The 21,329-nt window shown below is 45.1% G+C and overlaps 1 protein-coding gene across 4 annotated transcripts in view; it reads right to left on the bottom strand.

The window, feature by feature from the left end:
• Positions 1–21,329, bottom strand: part of RNF220 (ring finger protein 220) — a 225,642-nt gene that overhangs the window by 27,417 nt on the left and 176,896 nt on the right. For all 4 annotated transcript variants that reach the window (XM_075508622.1, XM_075508623.1, XM_075508624.1 and 1 more), the window contains 4 exons: positions 20,710–20,842; positions 4,581–4,677; positions 3,457–3,543; positions 1,649–1,704 (listed from right to left, as the gene is read on the bottom strand). In XM_075508622.1, the coding sequence (XP_075364737.1) occupies positions 1,649–1,704; positions 3,457–3,543; positions 4,581–4,677; positions 20,710–20,842 (373 nt within the window). The remainder of the gene's footprint in view (positions 1–1,648; positions 1,705–3,456; positions 3,544–4,580; positions 4,678–20,709; positions 20,843–21,329) is intronic.

Raw genomic sequence — 21,329 nt, 5'->3', positions numbered from 1 at the left:
AGAGACTGATGCTACATGTCCCTGTCTGGCAGGAAGACCCCCTCTCTGTACAGCACACTTCTATGATTTGGGGCTGAAGATACTGACCCTTGCAGATGCTCCAGTTGTTTAAGCCAGGATATAATTCAGAAAGGTTTGATGCAACTGCCACACCAAAATGTACTTCTAGAAAGGTGGATCTGGAGCAAATCCACCCAGCCCAGACCCTGCTCTCAGCTTCTCCCTTTTTCCGAGAGCCCTCAGACACAGACAAAGAGAAAAATACCTGCCAGGTAACTAGTATGACAGAACAGTCTGCTCATAGCTCTCCTCCACCAGCAGTCCCATGGCTCCTCCCAGCACTGGAGGGGATGAGAGACACCAGTCGGAGCTGAGCCAGATGAACTGTCCTAGCTACAGGCCCTGGGCTGTAGGTTCAACACTGCGGTTTCAGGTAAAACGTATAAAGGAAACAGCTCACAGCAAGTGCCATCAGGGCTGCTTCCTCATCACCTCTGTGGCTGTAGTTACTGAAGCTGAACACACCTACAAGCGAGTGCTCCTACATCACAGAAAATAAGTGTGATTGCCTATCCCACAGAAGAAAATGCCTGCGATAGATATCCTATGCTCTCCATTTAATCATCATGCCCTTGGCAAAACTGGTTCTAACCACCCCCCCCGGCAAGCAGTTATGTCTTGTAGGTACTTTCAAGGCTAGGAATCAGATGCCCAAAGCATTACAGTAACAGAACAGGGAACAAAATCATTGGGACAAGTCTCTTCAGGTCGCTGAGCTTCAGTTCCCTTCCTAAGGGAGCTGAAGCAGCACTGCCCAGCTCTGGAAATGGATTTGGCATCTACAGCTGGAAAGCGCCAGGTTTTATTATTCTCATATTTCCACTAGGTTGCTGCTTACACTTCCAGTGCTGCTGGCATTAAATAAAAAACCCCAGCAATTGAATGGGTTTAACACTTCTCCCCCCCACACCTTAATGCTATGAGCTTTCAAATAATGCATGCAAAGGAACAATTTCACATTCACTTGTTTGCTCTGGAGTCTCAACTACAGGTCATGAAGTAAGACAGATCCTAAAGTTCCCACTCTAAAGGTGCAGGCTTCAGAGCTGCAGGCTTTTCTTGCCATACAGAGGCCAGCAAGGACAAGACCTACCCAACAGATCATGACAGAAGTGTCTAGCATACCCTTTTAAAGAAGGGAAGATGATAAGAAAGCAGTTGAAAAAAACCCAAGCAACAGGTGCCTGCATAGTGTAAACCCCCAGCAGCTGAACACCACCATCACATAGTCAGGCTCTGACGGCTCCCTCTGTGATACAGCAGTTTGTCTTTCAGTGACACGACAGCAAGTCAATCCAACCCCTATCTCTTATCACCATACCAATACCAGTTAGGGTTGCATTTTTGGGAACTCCCCCGACTGCCATTGACTACAGTTAATTGTGCTCCCCGACTGCCATTGACTACAGTTAATTGTGCTGTAAAGTTTCAAAAAGATAGCATGACTGTATGTGCATACATATCTGCTGGTACTGTGCAAGAGCATTTGTAACTACCATTTGCCTAATTACTGGCAATCAGAAGATATGGAATATTCATCTGCCCTCCTGTAGCATACAAATTAATAATTTACAAGTTCAACACTTACCGTCGCTGGCCCATTTAGAAAACTCCGGTGTTATTCGAGTACTGGGTGTGCCACCACTAAAAGAGAAAAGGGCAAAATGCTAAAGGTTGAATACAGAAAATTTTACTGCTCAGAAAAAACTACCCCTTCCATCCACCAGTTCTCTCTCAATACTTCTGTCTGGCAGTCTAGGCATCAAAATGTGAGCAGTTGGCCTGCTGCAGGAGTTGTTTTTGTGCTAGTCCACATTTCCACTAGTGTTCTCCCAACCTGCACTTCTGGCTGCGACCTCTGCTGAATCACACAGGGGTTGTGATGCTGACTGGAGGTTTGGGATTCAAACAGCACCTGTGACCTAAGGCTCATTTTTGAATACACTATTTGAAAGATGAAAACCTTACTCGTGAACAGAAATCCTCTGTGTTGCAATAGCTTCTCCCTTTAAGAATAACTTTACACCTTCACAAGCCCCATCTTTTCCATCTTCCCATGTGAAGAACAACAGCATTGAAGTACAGACGACTCCTAACTCTGTACATTCTCTTGCAAGCCAGTAACAGAGACTGTAAGAGACAAGAATCTTCTGAGCAGGCTGCACACCTGTGACTGTATAACATTTTAGCTCTATGAGCTAAGACAGTTGCACTCAAAAGGTAACGTAGGCTCATGCTTCAGGGCATCAGCTGCCCTACTGCATTTCTACAGAAACTTGCCAGAATTTCAAAGTGCTTTTATAAGCAACATCCTCTCTCCTGTTTTACAGATGGGCAAACAAGTCCAGGAGACATGCAAGGACTGTGCCCAAACAGCAAAACAATGTATCAGGTGCAAGCCACATGAAGGAACTGGGTCTCCTGGCCTCAGGTCCTCAGTCATCTCACCAAGCACTAAGCGTCCACAGCCACTGATAAGGGATACCCTGATATCCTCCTGCTACAATACACTTTCCTGGCTGTGAAGGAGCTTCAGCATCTTTGAGACCCTGCCTATGCACTAGCACGGTTAGTAAAGTATTGAACAGACCAATGGTTTGGATCCAGTGTGGCAAATGCCACTTTTCTATGGACTGGAACCTAATTTTGAACTAGTGTTTGTGACAGGCTAAGCAGTAAGAAAACTTCATTTCACTGCTCTATCAATCACTTCAACCTTGACCTCACAGGATCACCCAGTGAAAGAGATAGAGGGGTAATTTCAGCCCTGTTTTATGCAGGGCAGAGGGCTTAGAAAGCAATCCTACCTCCCTGTTAAGACTCATTTTATTTGCCTGAAATGCTACCCCAAGTGCCCTGAACGCTGCCTGCCTACATTCTCCACATACGTACGTGGGCAGAGTACACATCACGCCCTGACCTGCCCAGAGCCAAAGGCCGAAGGATTCGTTTGTGTACCCCACAACACATAATGGGATGCAATGAAATCATGCCCCAGGTGCCAGACTCCTAATGTGCCAAACAAGATTCAGATGGCATCACATTATACTACTACTAAGAGGCCACATTTCATCGTGAAGCAAGATGATGCATAAGGCCTTAGTACAGCACAGTTTCCCCATCGCCAGAATTCACCTTCTTTCCAGCACTGTTCAGGCGGAAGATGGCACTAGCTGGGCAGTGGGGTGGTTAAGGGAGGGAGAGTGAGAGCCTCAAAGCCTCATAAGCAGGGAGGCTTTATGAGGCTGCACAGGTAGAAACGGAGACCCACCTATCACACTATGCTTCTTTGTCAGTCTCTTTCGTTACAACCCTTGTGTTCAAGTGAACGGGTATTTTCCACAAATTCGGATTCCCAAAAGTAATGAAAGCAAATTAGAAAGGCACAGTACTTACTTTAAAACAGCACCTCGGAGCGCTTCCCTCTCTTTGGCTTCTCCTGGCTCTTCCCCAGTGCAAGGGATAACGTCTGCCTCTGTGTACCTGAGCACAAGGGGTTAAGGAACGTACAGCCTTGCTGCAGATAGTGGAAAGGCTTTTGAGATGGTTAGGACACTATCTGGGATACAGAACAAATTAATTCCAACTGGGAACACCTCAAAAGAAGAGGGGCTGGTATCCATGGAGGGGTTTGCTTTTAAATCCTGGATTAAAGTTTTGGTTTAGGCAGAAAGAAACAGAAAAGTCTTTTGACAGCAACATGACACCACAGCCTCTTAAAAGGGGAAAACCAATTCCTCAACCTCTGCAAGCCTAACTTGCACAATTCCACTATTTCTGTTTGAAGTACAGAGATCTTTTACCAGCTAAGGGGTGGAGCTTCAGTCTTAAAGGCTGGTATGGATTTCAATAAAATCTAATTCTACAGCTATACATTCCTCCTCATCACAGCTAAGTCAATGTCTAATACCCTTGCAGGAATTCCTCCTGGATGGCTGTACAGCTGCTGCAGGGCAGAAGTCTGCCCACAGTTCTCCCAGAGCTGGGTCCAAAGAGCCAGGCTCCCAGATGGAGAAGTTCCCAAAAACTGCCCTTAATGACACTTATGCCCATGAACTGTCTAATGAAAGGAAAAAAATTCAGTCTCTTACAGTGGCAAGTGAACAAAGCTTCAAATGTTTACTGCACAAACCCCTTGAAAACAAAGAGGTGTCTTATGAAAAATGAACTCAATTCCTACCCATGAAGCAGGAAAAGCTATCCATATGGAAGAAACCTGGATGGAGACAAGAGATTGCTTATGAAACGGAATAGAGAAACACTAACTTAGATCTCCTGCAGTGTCTCCTATAGACTTCACCAACCGGGTCTGAAGTAGTGCTGCATCAACAGAAGGATCTCAAAGGCAGCAACTGGGAATCCCTCCTAGTTCAAATAACATGGGAACTGGGGAAGGTGGTGCCATTTCCCGTAGGGCTGGGCACAGATTATCCACCACTGCCCAGGGCACTGCTGTATGAAAGCTAGCTGAAGATGCAACTCCAGGTTGCCTCTCAATAAGAGCCTTTCAAAAACGATACTGTGGTTTCCCGTATTCAAGTGTGTCGTCCCCATCCACATCCAGGTCAGCGTCGCTGTCTGGATTCTCCTTGCCGCTGCACATGATAAACCCAGAACCTGGAAGAAAATAAAACATGTGGATGAGTATTTGAATGGGAGACAAAATGAAGGAGATCTCCTAAGGATGGTGGGACAGCACCAGTCTGCAGGCTGTCCTTTACTCTTAACAGCCTCACAAAAGGTACCATCTCTAAAGACTGCACAAGGACAATTTTCTGAAGACCGCATAGAAAACACTCACAGAAACGGATGCTGGATTTTATGCTCTAAGATGCCCCTCAACACTGAAAACAAAACATTCTTGAACTTTTGCTCTCCACATGAGTTATTAGAAAGTTGAAGGCACTGGAAGTGTCTCTCTCAAAGGCAGAAAAAAAATTGAAGCAAATAGAGAAGACTGATTTTTCATAGAAGTAGTTAACACAAAAACTACACTACTAGCAGGTAAGAGAAGGCCACAGGGACATCCTGACTTAGTCCTTACTTCAGGTGCAGAGGGCAGGCAGAGGCTAAAACAAAATTAAAAGTATCCTTTTTTTTTGTAATGCATTTAGTAATGGTTTAGATTTTTACAATATAAAATGTTTAAGAAAAGCAAACCTCTTTCTAGGAAAAGATCAGACTCCACAGTCATTAGCAGCCCCTTACAAGCATTTCTTATGTGAGCAAATTCCAGTGCAAGCCAACAAGAGTCCTGCACTTCCAACAAGGGTGGATCAGGCACGAGCCCCGTCTCAATTCCAGCAGGAAGCAAGAGTAAACAGTTACACCCAAGACTGAACTGTGTAACAAATGCCACTTTCTAACAATATATAAATTTATTTTGGTTCTCAAGCATTCTGTTGACTGTGTTATTGCTGATTGTAACCAGGCTTCTTTTAATTGAATCCGCATGCAGGCACCTATGAAGATGATCCTTCACGTGGTATTTGCTGCCTAAGGTTTATTAATGGAAACTAAGGAAAACATGTATTCACTCTTTATGGGATCTAAAACACTGGACACACTCTCTCCCGTGAGACTGGAAATTAAGTAAAGATCTCCTGAATCCTAGGGTGGTGCAAGATTCTCGTTTGCGTTCAGTTATGCAGCAGATCTAAGCTGTTGTAGGCTCTTCCACTTAGCATCCCACTGTCCAGACAGCAGACCTGGACACCTGGCTCCCAGACAGAGGGTACCTGCTAGAGCCTGAAGGACCTGGCACATCCAGATGGCTGGTGAGCTCAGTCTGTGGCTAGACCAGGGAGCACATCCCACTGGCAAACACGGAAAGAGTAAGATAGAGGTAGCCTTGGCTTTGCACAAATGCCCCAGGAAGTGGCACATTTCTGCACTGTGAACACGGTTCAAAGTGCAGAAGGCAGGTTAATGTAGAAGCACTGAATATAAGGTGCATGTCTGAAGAATGAGGACGTTCCCAAGGGTTAGAGTAGCCCTTTTAGTGCTACAGATGTCTGAGTCTGTTCATCCCACTGGGCTCTCACCAGCACACTTACACAAGCTTGTGCTGTCAGCAGCAAACTTGCACTTTCCCGGCCCAGAAGAGTGAGCTGTATTTCTAACAGTCTGCATCTGTGCAGAGAGCAGGGCAAGGTGAAGGTCTCATTTCCAAGGACACCATGCAGACGCAGTTCTTTACTGTCGCTCTCTAGGAACGGATGCTCTCGCCGATTCATTAAGCCCCCAATAAAATTTGTTTATATGGATTTGATATTTCTCTTCCCTGAATATAAAGAAGGTCCTTAACGAGTGATAGCCGTAGCATGACAATGATTTTAAGACTAACCTTTCCCTAGAAGCATAAACTACCTTTTACTTCAAAGTAATTGCCAGCCTTAATTTTCAGCAGAGGTAACAAAACTACCATCGACAATGCAGCATCCACTGTCTGTGCTAGGTACTGCAGGAGCCATCCACGCTCGTAGGTCAGCTCTGCGGTGTCAGTGGGGCAGCCCTCTTCCAGCAGACCCCTTATAAAGTATTTCACGTACTGGCTGCATGCTGCCAGCCAACACATGTCAGGAGCTGCCTTCTCTTGCTGCAATGGCTCATCTAGTAAATCTTGAATCCTTCAGTTCATCACAATGTTTGGGAGAAGATTTAGAGGAGTAAGAGAGACCTGTCAAAGAAGCTGGATAGTCTTTCAAAGCTGCCTTAGAAGTCGCAGTGGGCAATGGGGTGGTAATTTACAGGTATGGCATTTAACCTGCAGTAACACCATCCCCTGCACCTGGCATTACTTTAGCCCATCACTTCTCAAAGGCCATAAACTTTGGACACACAGGCCTTCATTTTTCTTGTAGCTGTGGGAAACACAAATCATGCAAAGCTGGAGCTGTGACTTGGCCAGTCCCAGAGGTGATCTGAATGTTAGCCAGACAATGAATACTTGGAGCAAGTCCCTGGGGGGAGGGGGGGAGGTGTCCAAAAGAGTGAACATAAGTGGGACTGCTCCCTGTGTCCCTCTCTCTGCAAGGATGCCAAGCACACAGAAAACATGCACCTTTCCATCAATTTTGTTTCAAAGTGACTCAAGCCAAGTAGTGGTTTATGGTTAGAGCTTAAGAAAAGAAGATCTGCTTACCACAATACCATTTACAAATATTAAGGCACCTTGACTTCAGAATCCTGGTGTCCTTGCTCTCAAAACCTTTGTACTTAAGAAAATCCCTTTTAAGTCTGTAAGGAAAATACTCCACAGACCTTTTGCTGAATCTAGCTCTATAACAGGAACCACTGCATTCCCAACAGAGTACTATACCCCCTACACAGGGCAGGTACAGAGGAAGGGTTTGGACACTATGTGTTACGATGACAGATACACACTGGGATGATCTGATACAGCATTTCAGTCAGAGAGGAGGGCGTAGCAGAGAAATTCATAGGTTAAGATGAGGGGCAGGAGAAGGGCAAATTTTCTTTTCTGATCAAACAGGGATTCCAGGCCAGAGCCTAAAGGAAGCTGCAATAAGGTGACCCAACTCTCAGATTTTCACCAAATATGGATTTTGGGGGTTTTGGTTTTTTTTTTGAACATGACCAAGTGCAATCCATTGCAACATGGTAAAAAAATCTGATTTGCAAACTGTACGCTAAACAAAATAATCTCCGTGTACCCACAAAAGACTCTGAATATAAGCTGTGCTATCAGTTTTAGGACTTCGGAGGCTGCTTTAAAAAAAGGAAAAACAAAATCCACAAAATATGTTTCCAATGTGAACCAAAAGGTCCATAAATCCCAGTACTGCCACTGCATGCAAGAGAACACCAAAGAACAGGATGCAAAGCTTGGTCCAGCATCACCTGTGGAGCGAACGGCCTGCCACCGGCATCCTAACGCCCTTTCATCTGCAGCACGGATGGATTTTGAGGCCAGTTCCGGCAGGCTGGGGTTTGGTGCCACAATTTCGACCTGACCCTCCTTGTCTAACTTCCTGGGGTTGCTTCCATGCACAAAGCCAGTGAAAACACCCACACAGCTGTTCAAATATTTGACGTCTGAACTGCTTGACATTATTCATTCATCTCAGGCTCATTCAAACCAGATTTCTGGACAAGTGCTGTTATAAATGGATTAAGAGGACTACTAAATGCAAGGAAGGCCTGATAGGATCACACCTGCTTCTCACTACCTCAGCCCAAGTGTAAAGAGGGCTCACAACTTCCAGCTCATGCTGGCAGCATACATTGCCATCCAGGAGCAAGGAAAATGTGAAATGGAGTGCAGAGGGTGTCGAGCACAATAAAATGACCTTTGCAATGGCATTGTTTTGGACCTGGTAAAGGAGAACACGAGCTTCCAGAAGAGCCCCTACCACTACACTTGGGTGATTTGCAATTCAATAGCGTGCACTGGGAACAGGGAAGGGTTCCTCCAGCAAGACTTGGCTTCTGAAGGTCGTGCAGTAATTCACAGCCATCAGCAACACTGCCTAGAGAGGACCTCTAAAGCCAGTGCTGCTATCCAGAGGTCAATGCTCGGGACCACAACTGTTTCCCAACATGTTAATAAAGTGAAATCTGACAACTGAATGGTAAGTTGTGAGTTTGACCTAGGAATTCACAAGAAACATGATCTGTTATTTCACAGAAGCAGCTGCGACTCTTACAAGGAGAGTCACCTAAGGTTTGAAGAACGTAATTCCACACATCAACTTGAAAACAGTGCTTTCGGATGAAAAAAGAACAAACCAAAATGCAGACTCTCCTATATCTTTCCCTTTCCTTGTTGAAGAATTTTTTGCTCTTGCCGTGCATTTGGTAGGAGGCAACTGCTTGTCATACGCTGCCAGCCCTGATACAATTAGCCTCCCAATGCTAAAGCAGCACAATCCTCTGACAGCCTTAATCCTAGCTGCTTCCTTAAGGTCCAGACAAACAGGAGTGAGCAGGCAGGTCAGACGCCTGGGCCATTAAGCAGAGAAAAAACAAAGTTACAGCTCTGTCTCCAATCCCCATTGCTCTTGTAGCCAGGTGCTCTGACAAGCAATTCCAGCACTGGTATTGAGTGGCACCTCTATAAACCCTGTGACAGTTTGGGAGACAAACTCCCCCATCAATCAGAATGTAGCTATCAAGATCACTTACCTAGAGCGCCCGCCACCCTCCAGCACTGTGTACACAGCTTTGCTTGGGCTGGCCTCGGAGCAGTTTGCCTGAGCACCAATTCAAGGTATTTTCTGAAAAATTTAGGTACTCTACACAAGCAACAGTGTTTCTGAAATACTGATGCAGAGCTCTGAAAAGCAGAAAAAATGTGCACACCTCTTCGCTACCACCAGGCTGCAGGTACTGGCAGGCTATAGGAATCAGCTGAACTTGAAGGAGACTGGAAAACACTTCCCACTTTCTTCCATGTGCCTATTGATAATGGCTGGAGAAAAATTTCATCAGAAATCCTTTTCTTCCCCTTTCCGTAAGTTTTCACAGCACGTTGGTTTCTCCTAAGCTGACCCTTATGCCTAAGCATCCTCTCTGACCTGCGCGCTGCTTCTCAAATCTCACCTCCTTTGTGCAATCCCCCGATGACCGGTCATCTCAACATCTCTTAAGTGAATGGCGGCTCAAGCTAAGATCGAGAGTCATTAACATGATGTATAAGCAGATTCACAGAACAGAAAAAAGGGCCTCACATTCAAGTCCCTCCTTTTCTCCATCATGTTCAGTGGCAGATGGTCAAAGTGACAACATATGCTGCTTCAGGTGTTGGCAGCACTGCTGGCTCCTGCGCAGGCATGAGCTCACACGGAGACTTATGAGCTCTACTCTTGGGAGTAGAATGGCAAGACAACCAGACCAGCGCAGACCCAAACGACCACAGCCAAATTTCATCAGCACAGGTAGGAAAACGCAGACCTACTGTGCCCCATCGCTTCTCCTCAACTCCTATCTGGGCAGATAAGTCAGTTTTGGGGGCCAGCTGTTTTGTATACATTTAATTATCACTCCAAACAAGACTGAGGAACAAAACCAAGATGTTAGTATTATTTACACCACCATTATGAATGCAGCTACTAGATGCTGCTCATGCAGAGGATCAAACTCATCTGTTTAACTAGTGTTTCTCCTGTTTGGCCCCTGAAGAATGGGGGGGTCAAATCTATATTGGAAATATTCTAGAAATCCAGAATTTTGTGCAAGTTCTGTAAGCAGGTCTAAATCCAAATCCATCTCAGGGACATGCAGCTCTACTGGGGCCTGTTTTGGCCAGGAAGAGGCATTCATTCTGCTTGCAGGTAATTTACACGTGTTCAGGAAAGAAGAAAAAAAGGCTCCCATAAATCTCCAGAACTGCAGCCTTCGCTAATTACACTCCTTGCAGTCCTTGCAATAACCCCCTTCTACACAACCTCCCTTTCCAGCACGTTCACTCTATTTTCTTAACGAAATGTCACTCGTTGGCTTCTTGGAGAGTAAAAACAATGAAGGCAATAAAAGTAGTTTATGCAGACACACGGCCAGGCCTCACACACACTTCCCAAGAATGGCTCTAAACTGGGTTTATTTCATCAGCTGCTGAAGTATCCCAAACTAGTACTAAGAGGACAAGGTGGCACGGATGCTGTTTTATTTTAAAAGGCATTTGGGAAGAAAGAGAAAGCCATTAGAGACTCTTGAAAACAAGAGGAAGGCAGAGACGAGGCCATCCTGAACAGCAGTCTTTCTGCAGATCCATAACACTTCCCCAGCCATACTTTCAGACAGTGAAATTGTTCCCCCATTTTTTCCTAGCACAAACAGGGATAGAATAGTTCTTCTGTTGACTTTCCCAGCCTGTTCCAGGAAAAATGACATTCAGAGGCCATGAAAAGCTGCTTGCAGAACAAGGGTTTCATTTCTCTGGAGCCAGATCCATTTCAAGCAAAACAGTGATTTACCTGGAAAACTGACACCCAACTGTGTCGTTACAGCGTACACCTGAAATAGCAGATGCATCCATCCGATGCCGCCTATTAGCTCCCACAGAGGCACAAATGGGCTGCCAGAGACCTGACTGCTTACCAGCGTCTCAGAGGCTTACAGTGATCTTTGCTAACAGATCAGAGGAACAGCTGCCTTTAAAGAAAGGGCCATATAATTTTATGACCATTAACATCATTTCACAGCAGTGTGCTGAACAAAGGGCAGACAAGCTCCGCTGTACAGGATAAGAGCCAGCTGCTGCAAGGCTCGGGGAAGAGGCTTCCCCACCCCTCACAGCGCTGAGGAGTATTCCAGAGATTTCTTTTACGCCTCTCCGTAACCCATCAGGTGTGGATCGTAGCTGCAAAGGGGAAAACAGACTGGGAGCAAAGGTCTGATCTGGTGTGGCCATTCACACGTGGCTGCCTCCTGGAGCCTAACGCTGGCATCATGCACTAAGGTGAGAACAGTCTCACGTCTATCTCAAAGGCTGCTCTTCAAAACCCAGAGCTGAAGTACAGAAGCAGCAGCAACAGCCACGGTCTTTGCAGCTATGGCTCGTTTTCCACAGTCAGGGAAAGGTGGATCTGAAAGCTTTTGTTCCCCTGGGGAGAGGGTGGAAACAAACAAAAAAGGAAGAGGGAGAATTAAAGTAATCTTGAATCACTAAGCAGATTCACATCACTGGATCAATAAGCACCACTGACAGGGATCACAGGAATGTCGCAACTTTGCCAATAATAAAGCAGCACAGCAGAGCTTGGAGGATGACTTTTCTAAGGCAGCCGAGCATGAAGCAGCAAGGCTGGTGAACAGCTGAAAGTGACACCCTGGCTTACAGCGGGCCGCTGCCAGCGGCAGGGCTCGATGCAGTTTGCTTTAAATAAGGATGAGCACAGAGACTGTACTTGTAGGGGAAAGACAGCCAAGGACTGGAAAACCAAGGGCTAAATTTCATGGGCCAAACCCATATGTTCTTCCCCCCAAACTAATTCTTTTCGAGGCTGGAAAGAAGAAAGAAAAATCAGTGCTAATTTAATCAATTGATCAGCCTATTGATTGCAAAACTGGAGCTGCTAGTTAGCCATGTGCTGTAATGCCCTCAACTCTGAAACCACAAAACACATCATTGATTTCTTCACTTCCAGCTCCAGAACAAGAAATAAAGCCGGGCTTTCAGCGGGAAAGCAACTTCCTCGTCCAGGGAAAAGATGCAAGCAAAAGAGAAGAAAGGCCAGGAAACAGGGACAGCCGCATCTTGCGAGGTTCAATCTGAAATTAGTTACAGATGCAGTGACGGTGTCTTGTGTAAACTCTATCGATTGGGTGGCTGACAGTCTTGGGAGCCTCCATACTAGGACAATCAATCCGGCTGCAGTGTCACCTGCCACTTTGCTGAACAGTTGACAATGCAATTATCCAGTGTGGAGGCAGGGAGTTGGCGTGTGTCAAACGCAGTTAGCCACTTTCCGGGCACTACTCGATAATGCGTTTCACCGCCGAGTGGAAGAGACGACATGCGGAGACAGGAGCTGTTTAGAGCCATTGAGACCCGTGCTCCCTTTTTCCTTTAGAAAAATCTCACTGCCCCTGACTTAACAACTGTATTCTAAAATGCTATTAAAATCACGTCAATCAACTATTGGGTGCTTAAGGCTGAAGTTTGACCTGAGTGTCCAAGAACCAGGTTGCAGTTCTAGCAAAACTGCAGGCACTTGGAAAAAAAAAAATTATCAAATGACTGTCTTAAAGCCTGGGACTTTCAAAACCAAAGCAGACAGACCACTAGAAAAATGGATTGCAGAGAGTAGCTACGCAAGTGCAGCAGATGGGACTGCAAGATCTTATGCTACTTGTCTGAGATCTAGGAAAATTGAAGTTTAAAGGGATGCTGTCAACTTGAAACCCAGTCAATTTCAAAAAATTGAGTAGTTTCAGGTGCTCTACCTGCTCCCTTACTCCCCCTGCCAATTTTCACAGTGTTACAACTGCATTTTCTGTTTTCTTTTTAATTATTTTTTTTTTCTCCTTCCTCTGTTGCTGGGTGACAGACATCCCTTCTCCTCCTCCAAGTACGATACATAATACTGCCAAACAGAGAGCATTCCCCTTCTTCCCACAGAAAATCTTTCCCTGGTTAGAGTGACTGTCAGCGTTACGTAAATCAAACAGCAAGGTTTAGTTGATCGTGCTCCTTTCAGCTAATGCGTTCTGGCAGTTTGAGCATAAAAACTAGGTTCTTACATTTTTGCATGTGTTCAAGTTAAGTCATGATTGTTGATAAACATTTTTGTTAACAGCTGTAAGCACCAATTTATTTTTTTCTGTTAAAGTGATTTTTACTTTGCCGAGTCCCACTGATTACTGTGTTCCAAAATGAAGAAAACACTGTTCCTTGAAGCATTATATGAACTTTAAACACACGTGATATTGAGCATCAATTACATGGTGGGTCATGATGGCTGTTGTACATAAGGCAGGAATTCTGATTTTTCTTTTTAAATCACGTACTATTCTCATCTGTTTGTCCTGCTCACTAAAGTCACCTTCTGATATTAATATTCAGTACAATACCCAAGAGACATTTATTAGCCACAGAATCTCTCAAATTCTATATGTGAATACAAACTATGGAGAAGTAGTCACGTAGAGCCCATCTGATTATTGTATATAACACTATGTAAACATATCTTAGCATTTTTAGGTCAAGTATTACCTTATGGACAAGTACTTGCTCTCAAAGGAGAGAGGTGCAAACATTAAGGAGTGCTTGGGCTACTCCGTCAGACAAGTACAAAGTACCGTCCTTCAGCAGAGGGATTACCAGGATTACCACCATTTTACACAAGGGCTGAGGTAAGGCGTACGAGTGCTCTGGGACTTGAGCAGCGCTCTAAAGGGGGGATAAGGCATAGAATAAGCACTTGAGAAACACAAAATTTATACTTCTTTCCCACTTGGAAGCTTACAGCAGGTAGAAGTGACCAGCAGAAGGTAGCAAACCAGATATAGGAAGGCTAAAATACCAAGACTGAGGCTGGGGAGGAGGCTCAGATGTATAGATGCATTCACCTTAGAGACTAAGCAATGAGGGACGCCGACACTGGAAACGTGACAGAGAAAGGCACTGAACTGAGCTCTTACTAAGTGGGAGGAAGATTAAGAATTTCATTATGGCAAAGATTCCCTATACTCTTACCACAGACTGCTCTTGCATCCAAGCTGAAGTTTGCTTTAGCCTGCCAGGGTAAAATGAATGAATTCTGACTCATCTACACAGAAAGCGGGAAGATGATTCTAGTTACTAGACCATTCTTCCAAAAGGCCTAAATATGCCAGCGACATCCTCTATTTCCCACACAGTCTCTTAGGAGAAGTCACACTTTTACTGTTCAGCTCAAATTCTTTTACTGAATTTTAGTAGATCACTGTATACACCGACTAGTATGATCTTAAATGCAGCCTGAACCTCCTGGCATGGAAAAAATGGAAAGTCTCCTTGCCTCCTGAAGCTTTCCTGCAAGCCTCATTATATTTTATCTGAAAAAGAGGGCACAGCTGGCTACTAGGTGAGATTCTAGAGCAAGACTTCTAAGCTCCGCTGCCAGCTTTGCTACTATCTTTATAACATTAGAGAAGATGCTTCTCTATGCTTCAGTTTCCACATACGTGTCAAACACAGATTTTGTGGAGTTTTGTTGTAGAGTTTGATGTTCATGAAATTGCACTGAAAAGCACAACTGGGTTTTCCTCCTTTATTTGGAGCTTCCTGCAGGCAGGTACCAGACACAAGCAAAGTCATTGTGTTCACAAACACCTGCTGCTGAGGCAGGAGAATTGAAAAGCATCTACTTAGATTTTGAGGACAGGATCTCACACTTGAGAGCGTGCTTCTAATGTTGCATGTATTTAGAAGGAGAATAAACTGGAGGAGCATATAGCTATTGCCCCAATGCTCTTTCTCGGACAACTAACCCATGCTGGACGAAGGCTGGCCTACAACATTTGCTGCTCAAACTGAAGCACATCTTGATTCTGCAGAGACAGAAAGCTGACAGTGAGACTGCAGCCATCTGCTGGAAACTTTTAGACTTTTTAATATAGTCCCACTTTCCAGGCAGCTGCCCTAATTGTACATGACATGAGATCCAATGCAAACAGGCACCCAAGGATAACTGTAGTTTGTTACAGCTTGTAAGGCTTTACCAAGTCCCTCTATGCATATGCTAAGTTGTGCTCTTCTTTTCCCTTGATAAGACATTAACGAACAGATACAAGTCCTTTGCTAGCTTGGGAGGAGGGTAACACGGAGAAATAAAGAAAAGCATGGAGAAGTAAAGAGAAACTTCAGAGTCAAGTAATCCCTGGATGCGTCTCCTTCTTCAAGAGTATCGCAATCTATCGCACAGATCCTTGTCATGTTGATCTTTTAGACAGTATCCTTCCCTGAAAATGCCCTGCTTACCATTTTAACATTTTCAAAGTCTTTCTCTCTCTGTGTTATTTTTGATGCAACTGATCTGCTGAAGGAAAAGGAACCCAGAAGAGCAGTGGTGCCCGGAGGAAGGCTTTTCGGTGGGGGAGCTGGAGAGGAGAAGAGGAGGACGGGGTGGGTGGAGAGAACTTAGCTACAATTCTTCAATTCTTTCATATCTAAAGAGGACAGCAATCTCTGTTCTATCAGACCGCGCGGTTCGTGCTTTAAATGGTACTTGCTGCTAGCTTGCTTTCCCTGTCTCTGTCTCTCTCCCTTTGAAGCAGACTGGACAGCTTCCTCAAGCTGGCGTTATCACTCCCTCTAACCACTCTTGGCAGGCAATCTAATTCCCCCTGAAAAGGTCACCGCCATTTTAACTGCCTTTCAATCACATTAAGCACGCTGCCGCTCGTGCTCAGAGCACTGCGCCTGCAGCTCTCCTGACTGAGGTGCGATCGATAAACTGACATCCCGTCCCCCCACCCGATCTCCCCAACCGCCCCATCCGCCGCTCGCCTCCTTCCCCTCTCCTGGACAAGCCACCTTCCCGGAACGGACGGCGAGAGACCAAGTGACAAAAACGTCTCCTCAAACGTGAGGCAGCAGAAGGGAGCTGCTAACCTGGCATTTACTAATCTTTGTCCCATCTGCTAAGAAACAGAAGGGTGCAAGCATCCCCCCCTCCTTCCCTAGACCTACAGAGGCAGTGACTTCACAGGACAGTTTGCTTAGGCACTGGTCCAGACACCTTTGAAGCTGTGTTACAAAGAACAAGCCTCCCTCAAGCTTCCCTCAATGCAATCATTACCGTTATCTCTCCCCTGCTTCTTTTTTTTTTTTTCAGTTACGAGTTATGTGTTCCACCCATCGATCCCTGTGTAAGACACTGTTTTAAGTCCTCTTGCCTTTTGACTGTGCTAAGCCGTTTAAGAGATGACAGCGGCTTCTATCAGTGCAAAGCTGATGCGATTCTTTTCAGATAAAGCACTTTTTTTTCACTCCCCCCCTTCCTTTCCCTTCTTTCAAGTAAGAGACACACACACAAAAAGAGACACTGAATCTTTCAAAGAAAAAAAAACCTTTTGAACTTCCCTCAGGAATTCTTTAAAGGGATAACCTTACAGTGTAAACACCGAGGGTAATGTGCATCCATTCTGGAGAGGGAACAGAAGAATTGCTACAAATATGTTGAGCGTTAAAAAAAAACATCAGAGAGGGAGCCACTTGATGCTTTCACTTGTGAAGCCTTGTTGGCTTCCTAAACACAGAAACTCATTAGACAAAGATGGCATGAAATAATCCCCTGCAACAAAGAGCTTCGGAGAGGGATGATCCAGAGACGTGGGGATAGATGGTTACTGAACATTCAGGTATTTCAAGAGACATTTTAGTCTTGTGACACTGTTCTAAGATAGGGAAATATTTGATTATTACATCTGTATAGCTTTTTACTTTGAAGCATGAGCTTGATTTAAACAGTGCTTGGTATTTCTTACTGGTAGCCTTCTGTACCCATCCCAAACAGAAGCAAGAACTCTCCTGGTACAAACCCCTACTTTAAGCAGGGCCTCTGCTGAAAGAAAGTGGTTCCAAATCCTATATAATTGCCAATAATCTGAATTTACATCCTGCAGTTTTGGGTAAGCAAATTAAGTGATAGCAAATGATGCTTTAAGAAGCCAGGAGGACAGCTAGAAGTACAAAATATTTCCTGACTGAATGCCTTCACCAAACCCAACAGCTTAAGAGACAACATACTGATCCCAGCACTTCTCAGTTACATCATATTCCTACTTGCTGCCATCTCCTGTTCTTTCCACCTGCTGCCTCAAGTATGCCAAGCCATGGCGGGCAAGAAGGTGTGCTTTGGCTCTGCTGCACAAGACCCGACTGGGGATTTGCAGCTGCAACACCAACACAGAAGACAAAGAATTTCCACCTTCTAAGACGTCCCCACAGGTGAGAGGAGCAAGTTTTCCCTGCAACCCCTTTGGAAGCAAGAAAGCTTCATCCCAGGAACCACACAAGTGAGAGTTTCAGCCTGTGATTGCTCCCAACTATTAGACCACCTTCCGGAAAACCTGAGCAGGGCTGTTCGCTTCCCTGACCTTTCTGTTTTCAAGAAGAAAAACCCCAGGATCTCCCAGCCTTCCCCCACCTGAGAACCTGGCAGGATCTTTCATATAATTAGCAAAGAGTTTTCCTCACCTTGAGAGTGATATGAACTTTGTCCATTAACCAAAAATGACAAGCAGCAGCAGCCAGGACCTGTGTTAAGTTTGAGTCGCTTCTGTAATGCTGCCCAACGGTCTGACCGACTCATGCAATACACGCTGGCCACAGTGTCCTGCTCCCCCTTCGCCCAGCTGCGACATCTTGTCAAAGCAACACACCATTAAAACTAAAATTAATGAGACACACTAACATCTATTTTCCCCTCTGGTTTTATGTATTTCCCCATGTCATCTCTTTAGACACTGGTGACATCCCTGTGGCCTGGCAAAGGCTGTCTGGCATTATAAAAGGCCTTCAATTTCCACATCGCTGCTACTTCTCAGCAAAGGGAACAGAGCCAAACACAAAGCCTCAGGTGACGGGGGTTAACGAGGGCCTTGCCAACTCCAGACAAAGCAGTTTTAAGCATTGGAAAGCATCTCCAAAACATTGTGCTGTGCTTCAGGGCTCTAAATTAAGAATTCTGTCCCTAAAACAAGGCAAGAGCCAACACTGGCAGAGAAAGGAAAGAGACAGTCACCTTAAGGTTACCTGAGAGTGCACAAAGCAGGCCTGCCTTATGGAGACCTCTGAACGCCAGCAGCCAGAGACAATACAAGAACCACGAAAGGGAGCATGAAAAAGTGTAACTTGCTTAAAAAGAAACGCAATCAGCCAACTATGGGAGATCATTCCAGCTTTGCTTTGGCTTCCCAAATTTTTCAGAAACTTCTTGCACAGAGTAGGTAGGTACCCTGCAGGTATTATCTGCTCATCCCAAAATACTAAGTAGAAAGTTGGTGGCCAAAAGTTCCCCTGTTTAGGGAAGAGGGCACCTCTCTAGAGGAGCATGGCAGCTGTTGAACCCAGCTGCCAGCAGAGGCGTGCTCCAGAGGAGGAAGGGCAGGGAGAAACGCATGCGTAGGGACCTGCCAGCTGCTCAGGTGGAGTCACTTCAGCAGTGGCTCCGCCACTAAAAGCTGCACAGAGAGGATGCTCCTCACCACAAATGCTACAGGGAAGTTCCTGTGCTTGTGAGCTCATCTACAGACACCTTTCATCCAGCACCACAAAGGGAAGGAGTCTAAGCTCAAAAAGCTTTCCCATCAGGGCAATTATGGAGGGTTTCAGAACCGCATGTAATTGTGCTCCACTCTTCTAGTCTTCTGATCGTTTGCTGGATCTGTTTATGTAACTAAACACTCTTGAAGGTGTCAAGAAGGTCTCAAAAAGGAACGAAGAGACAGACCCCATACCTCCCGATGGAAGCAAGGCTATTTCTAAGTATGAAATATAGAAGTAACTGTCCATGCGTGTGCAGCCATCTAGCAGAGGTTACAGCCCTAACTGTTGCTAGAATCTGTCTAACCTCTGGTGGAGGAAAGCAGTTGACCTATATACCGCAAAATAACACATTTGATAATTCCTTAAAATAAGGAAGAAAATGCAACAAGGAACAAGTACTTTGCATTTACACAGCCTAATCACATCAATTAACACATATTTTGTCCGCCTGAAGCCTCATTCAAAAGAGGGTCTCCACATAACTAAAGCAGTATGAAAGGTTTAGACCACACTTCTGTGAGTTAACTCAAAAACAACCGGGAATGTTAACCAGGTGAAGACAGCACAATGTCCACACCAAAGGAAGTGGAAGATTGCGCCCTCCTCAAACTCAGGTGTTCAGTGGGGGTGAAGGAAGAAACTACACGTGCACAAAAGAGGGCAGAAATGAACCGAGTAGCTTTTTCTAATCAGGACTAGCAGTGACAACGATAGAGGCTCACAGACATACCATGCTTCCCCACTACGGATTGTAGTAACTACACTACATAAACACAGTTAAGGCCCTGCATGGACTCATAAGACCTCTACCTGGAATCATGTACAGACTCAAGTCTCCATGCAGGCACAAAAAAAAAAGTTAAGGTAGGTAAGGCTATAGACAATCATCTACTCTGCTACAGCCCAGCTACAATTTAATTTCAGAGGAAGGTAAGAGCAGATCAGGAGTGCCGGGTTGTCAGTGAGCACACAGCTGGCTTTTAAGTCTAACTCCCTTACGTAGTAGCCTTTCCCCTTGAGATATTTTGAATTAAAATCCAAGCTGATATAGGAAGAGATCACATCCCATCCTCTTTATTGAACGGAGGGAGCCAGCATTCCTCCTCTCATTAGGCATGCGCTACGTGGATTGCTTGCAAGAGACTCTCCTTAGTGCCAGAGGTTCATGCCAACGAACAGTTTAGTAAATCCTCCTCTTCGAGGCCAAAGGGCTGAGTGTAAGAAAGGGGCCAGGTTTCGAGCTAAAATTACATTCACCAATAAAGCTCACGAGAGGTCAAATTTTGCCATAACTCACTCTCTCCTCAGTAACTGATTTCCCTGTCACTGGGGAAGGAGCAAAAGAAGAAGGAAAAATAAAATGTGTTTGTCTGGGAGCCCTAAGGGCTTGCAGTGCTGGAGGTACAGAGCAGGTTCCTGGATTCTCATTTATCAACCTTAAAAGGGATGGAGTGATAAATGCACAACCGGCCCTTTAATATTTTATGCAGGTGCTAAAGCGACTTAGCTGGCACCTTCAATACATCACTAGAGGCTGATACACTAGCTTTCGTCACTCCAGGCTGGGAATTTTTACAATTTCATTTCTATTTCCCTCTCTTCACATATTTCCACGTATTTCTTACTATGTATAACATATAAAAAGCTATTTTCCCCAAATGACCTCCCCATTCTACCCATTCCTACTCATTCCCTCTTCAGCCACATTTCTTGAGCAAGAAATAATACCACGCTTTTGTTCAAGATTTGCACAAATTTTGACTCTCATCATTCGAGAGAGGCAGGAAGCTGAAATCACTTTACATTCTGGCAAAGGCTGAAGGTCCCACCCTTTGTGAAAGGCAAATCTCTAGGTCCCTCCCTTTAAAGATAGACAAAGATCAACTTCCACAGCAGAATGATTTACAAGGGCCCCCAAAACACTGGCGCACCTCGAAATCCTCCCTCCAGGAGAGTAGTAGCCCGTATCCTCTTCTGCCCGCACCATTCGTACTCTTCAAAGCGGTTGCCGTTCTCGTTCTCGATGTCCACAGAGTCATCCTCAGTCATGCATGAACCTTCTCTCTGCACAGGGTAAAGCAGGGGCAGAGCGTTGAGATGCATGCAATAGCTCTTTGGTGTTAATAACTCAGGGTGGGATGGAGAAGAAAAGCTGGACTGTTCTCAGGACAGCTAAGGATAGAGCAGACAGCAGCATCTACTCCCACCCCCATTCCCAGTGATTTAAATCTAGAAGTAAATGGGTACTGGAAGAACTTGACAACCTTAAGATCAAAACAAGTTGCAAGGTTCATCATTTTTACGCATGGATATTTAAGCTCTGGTTCCTACAACAATGCTGGTGTGCATTCAACATGCATTCTCCTACCTTGCATGCACAATTCCCCTATCATGTAAACCACAGATTCCTTTGACCCCCAGCAGGAATGTTCTCCTAGAGCATATTTTTTGGGGCACACTGATCAAACACACCTCTCTTTACACCATGCGCCTCTTGAGGCAACAAGAACGAATTTATCATCTCTATTGTGGGCTTTTCCTGAGAAACAAG

The sequence above is a fragment of the Mycteria americana genome, chromosome 7 (assembly GCF_035582795.1).
Source record: "Mycteria americana isolate JAX WOST 10 ecotype Jacksonville Zoo and Gardens chromosome 7, USCA_MyAme_1.0, whole genome shotgun sequence".
NCBI lineage: Eukaryota > Metazoa > Chordata > Aves > Ciconiiformes > Ciconiidae > Mycteria > Mycteria americana.
The sequence above is the reverse complement of the archived record's forward strand: the minus strand, read 5'-3'. Positions and strand labels throughout refer to the sequence as shown.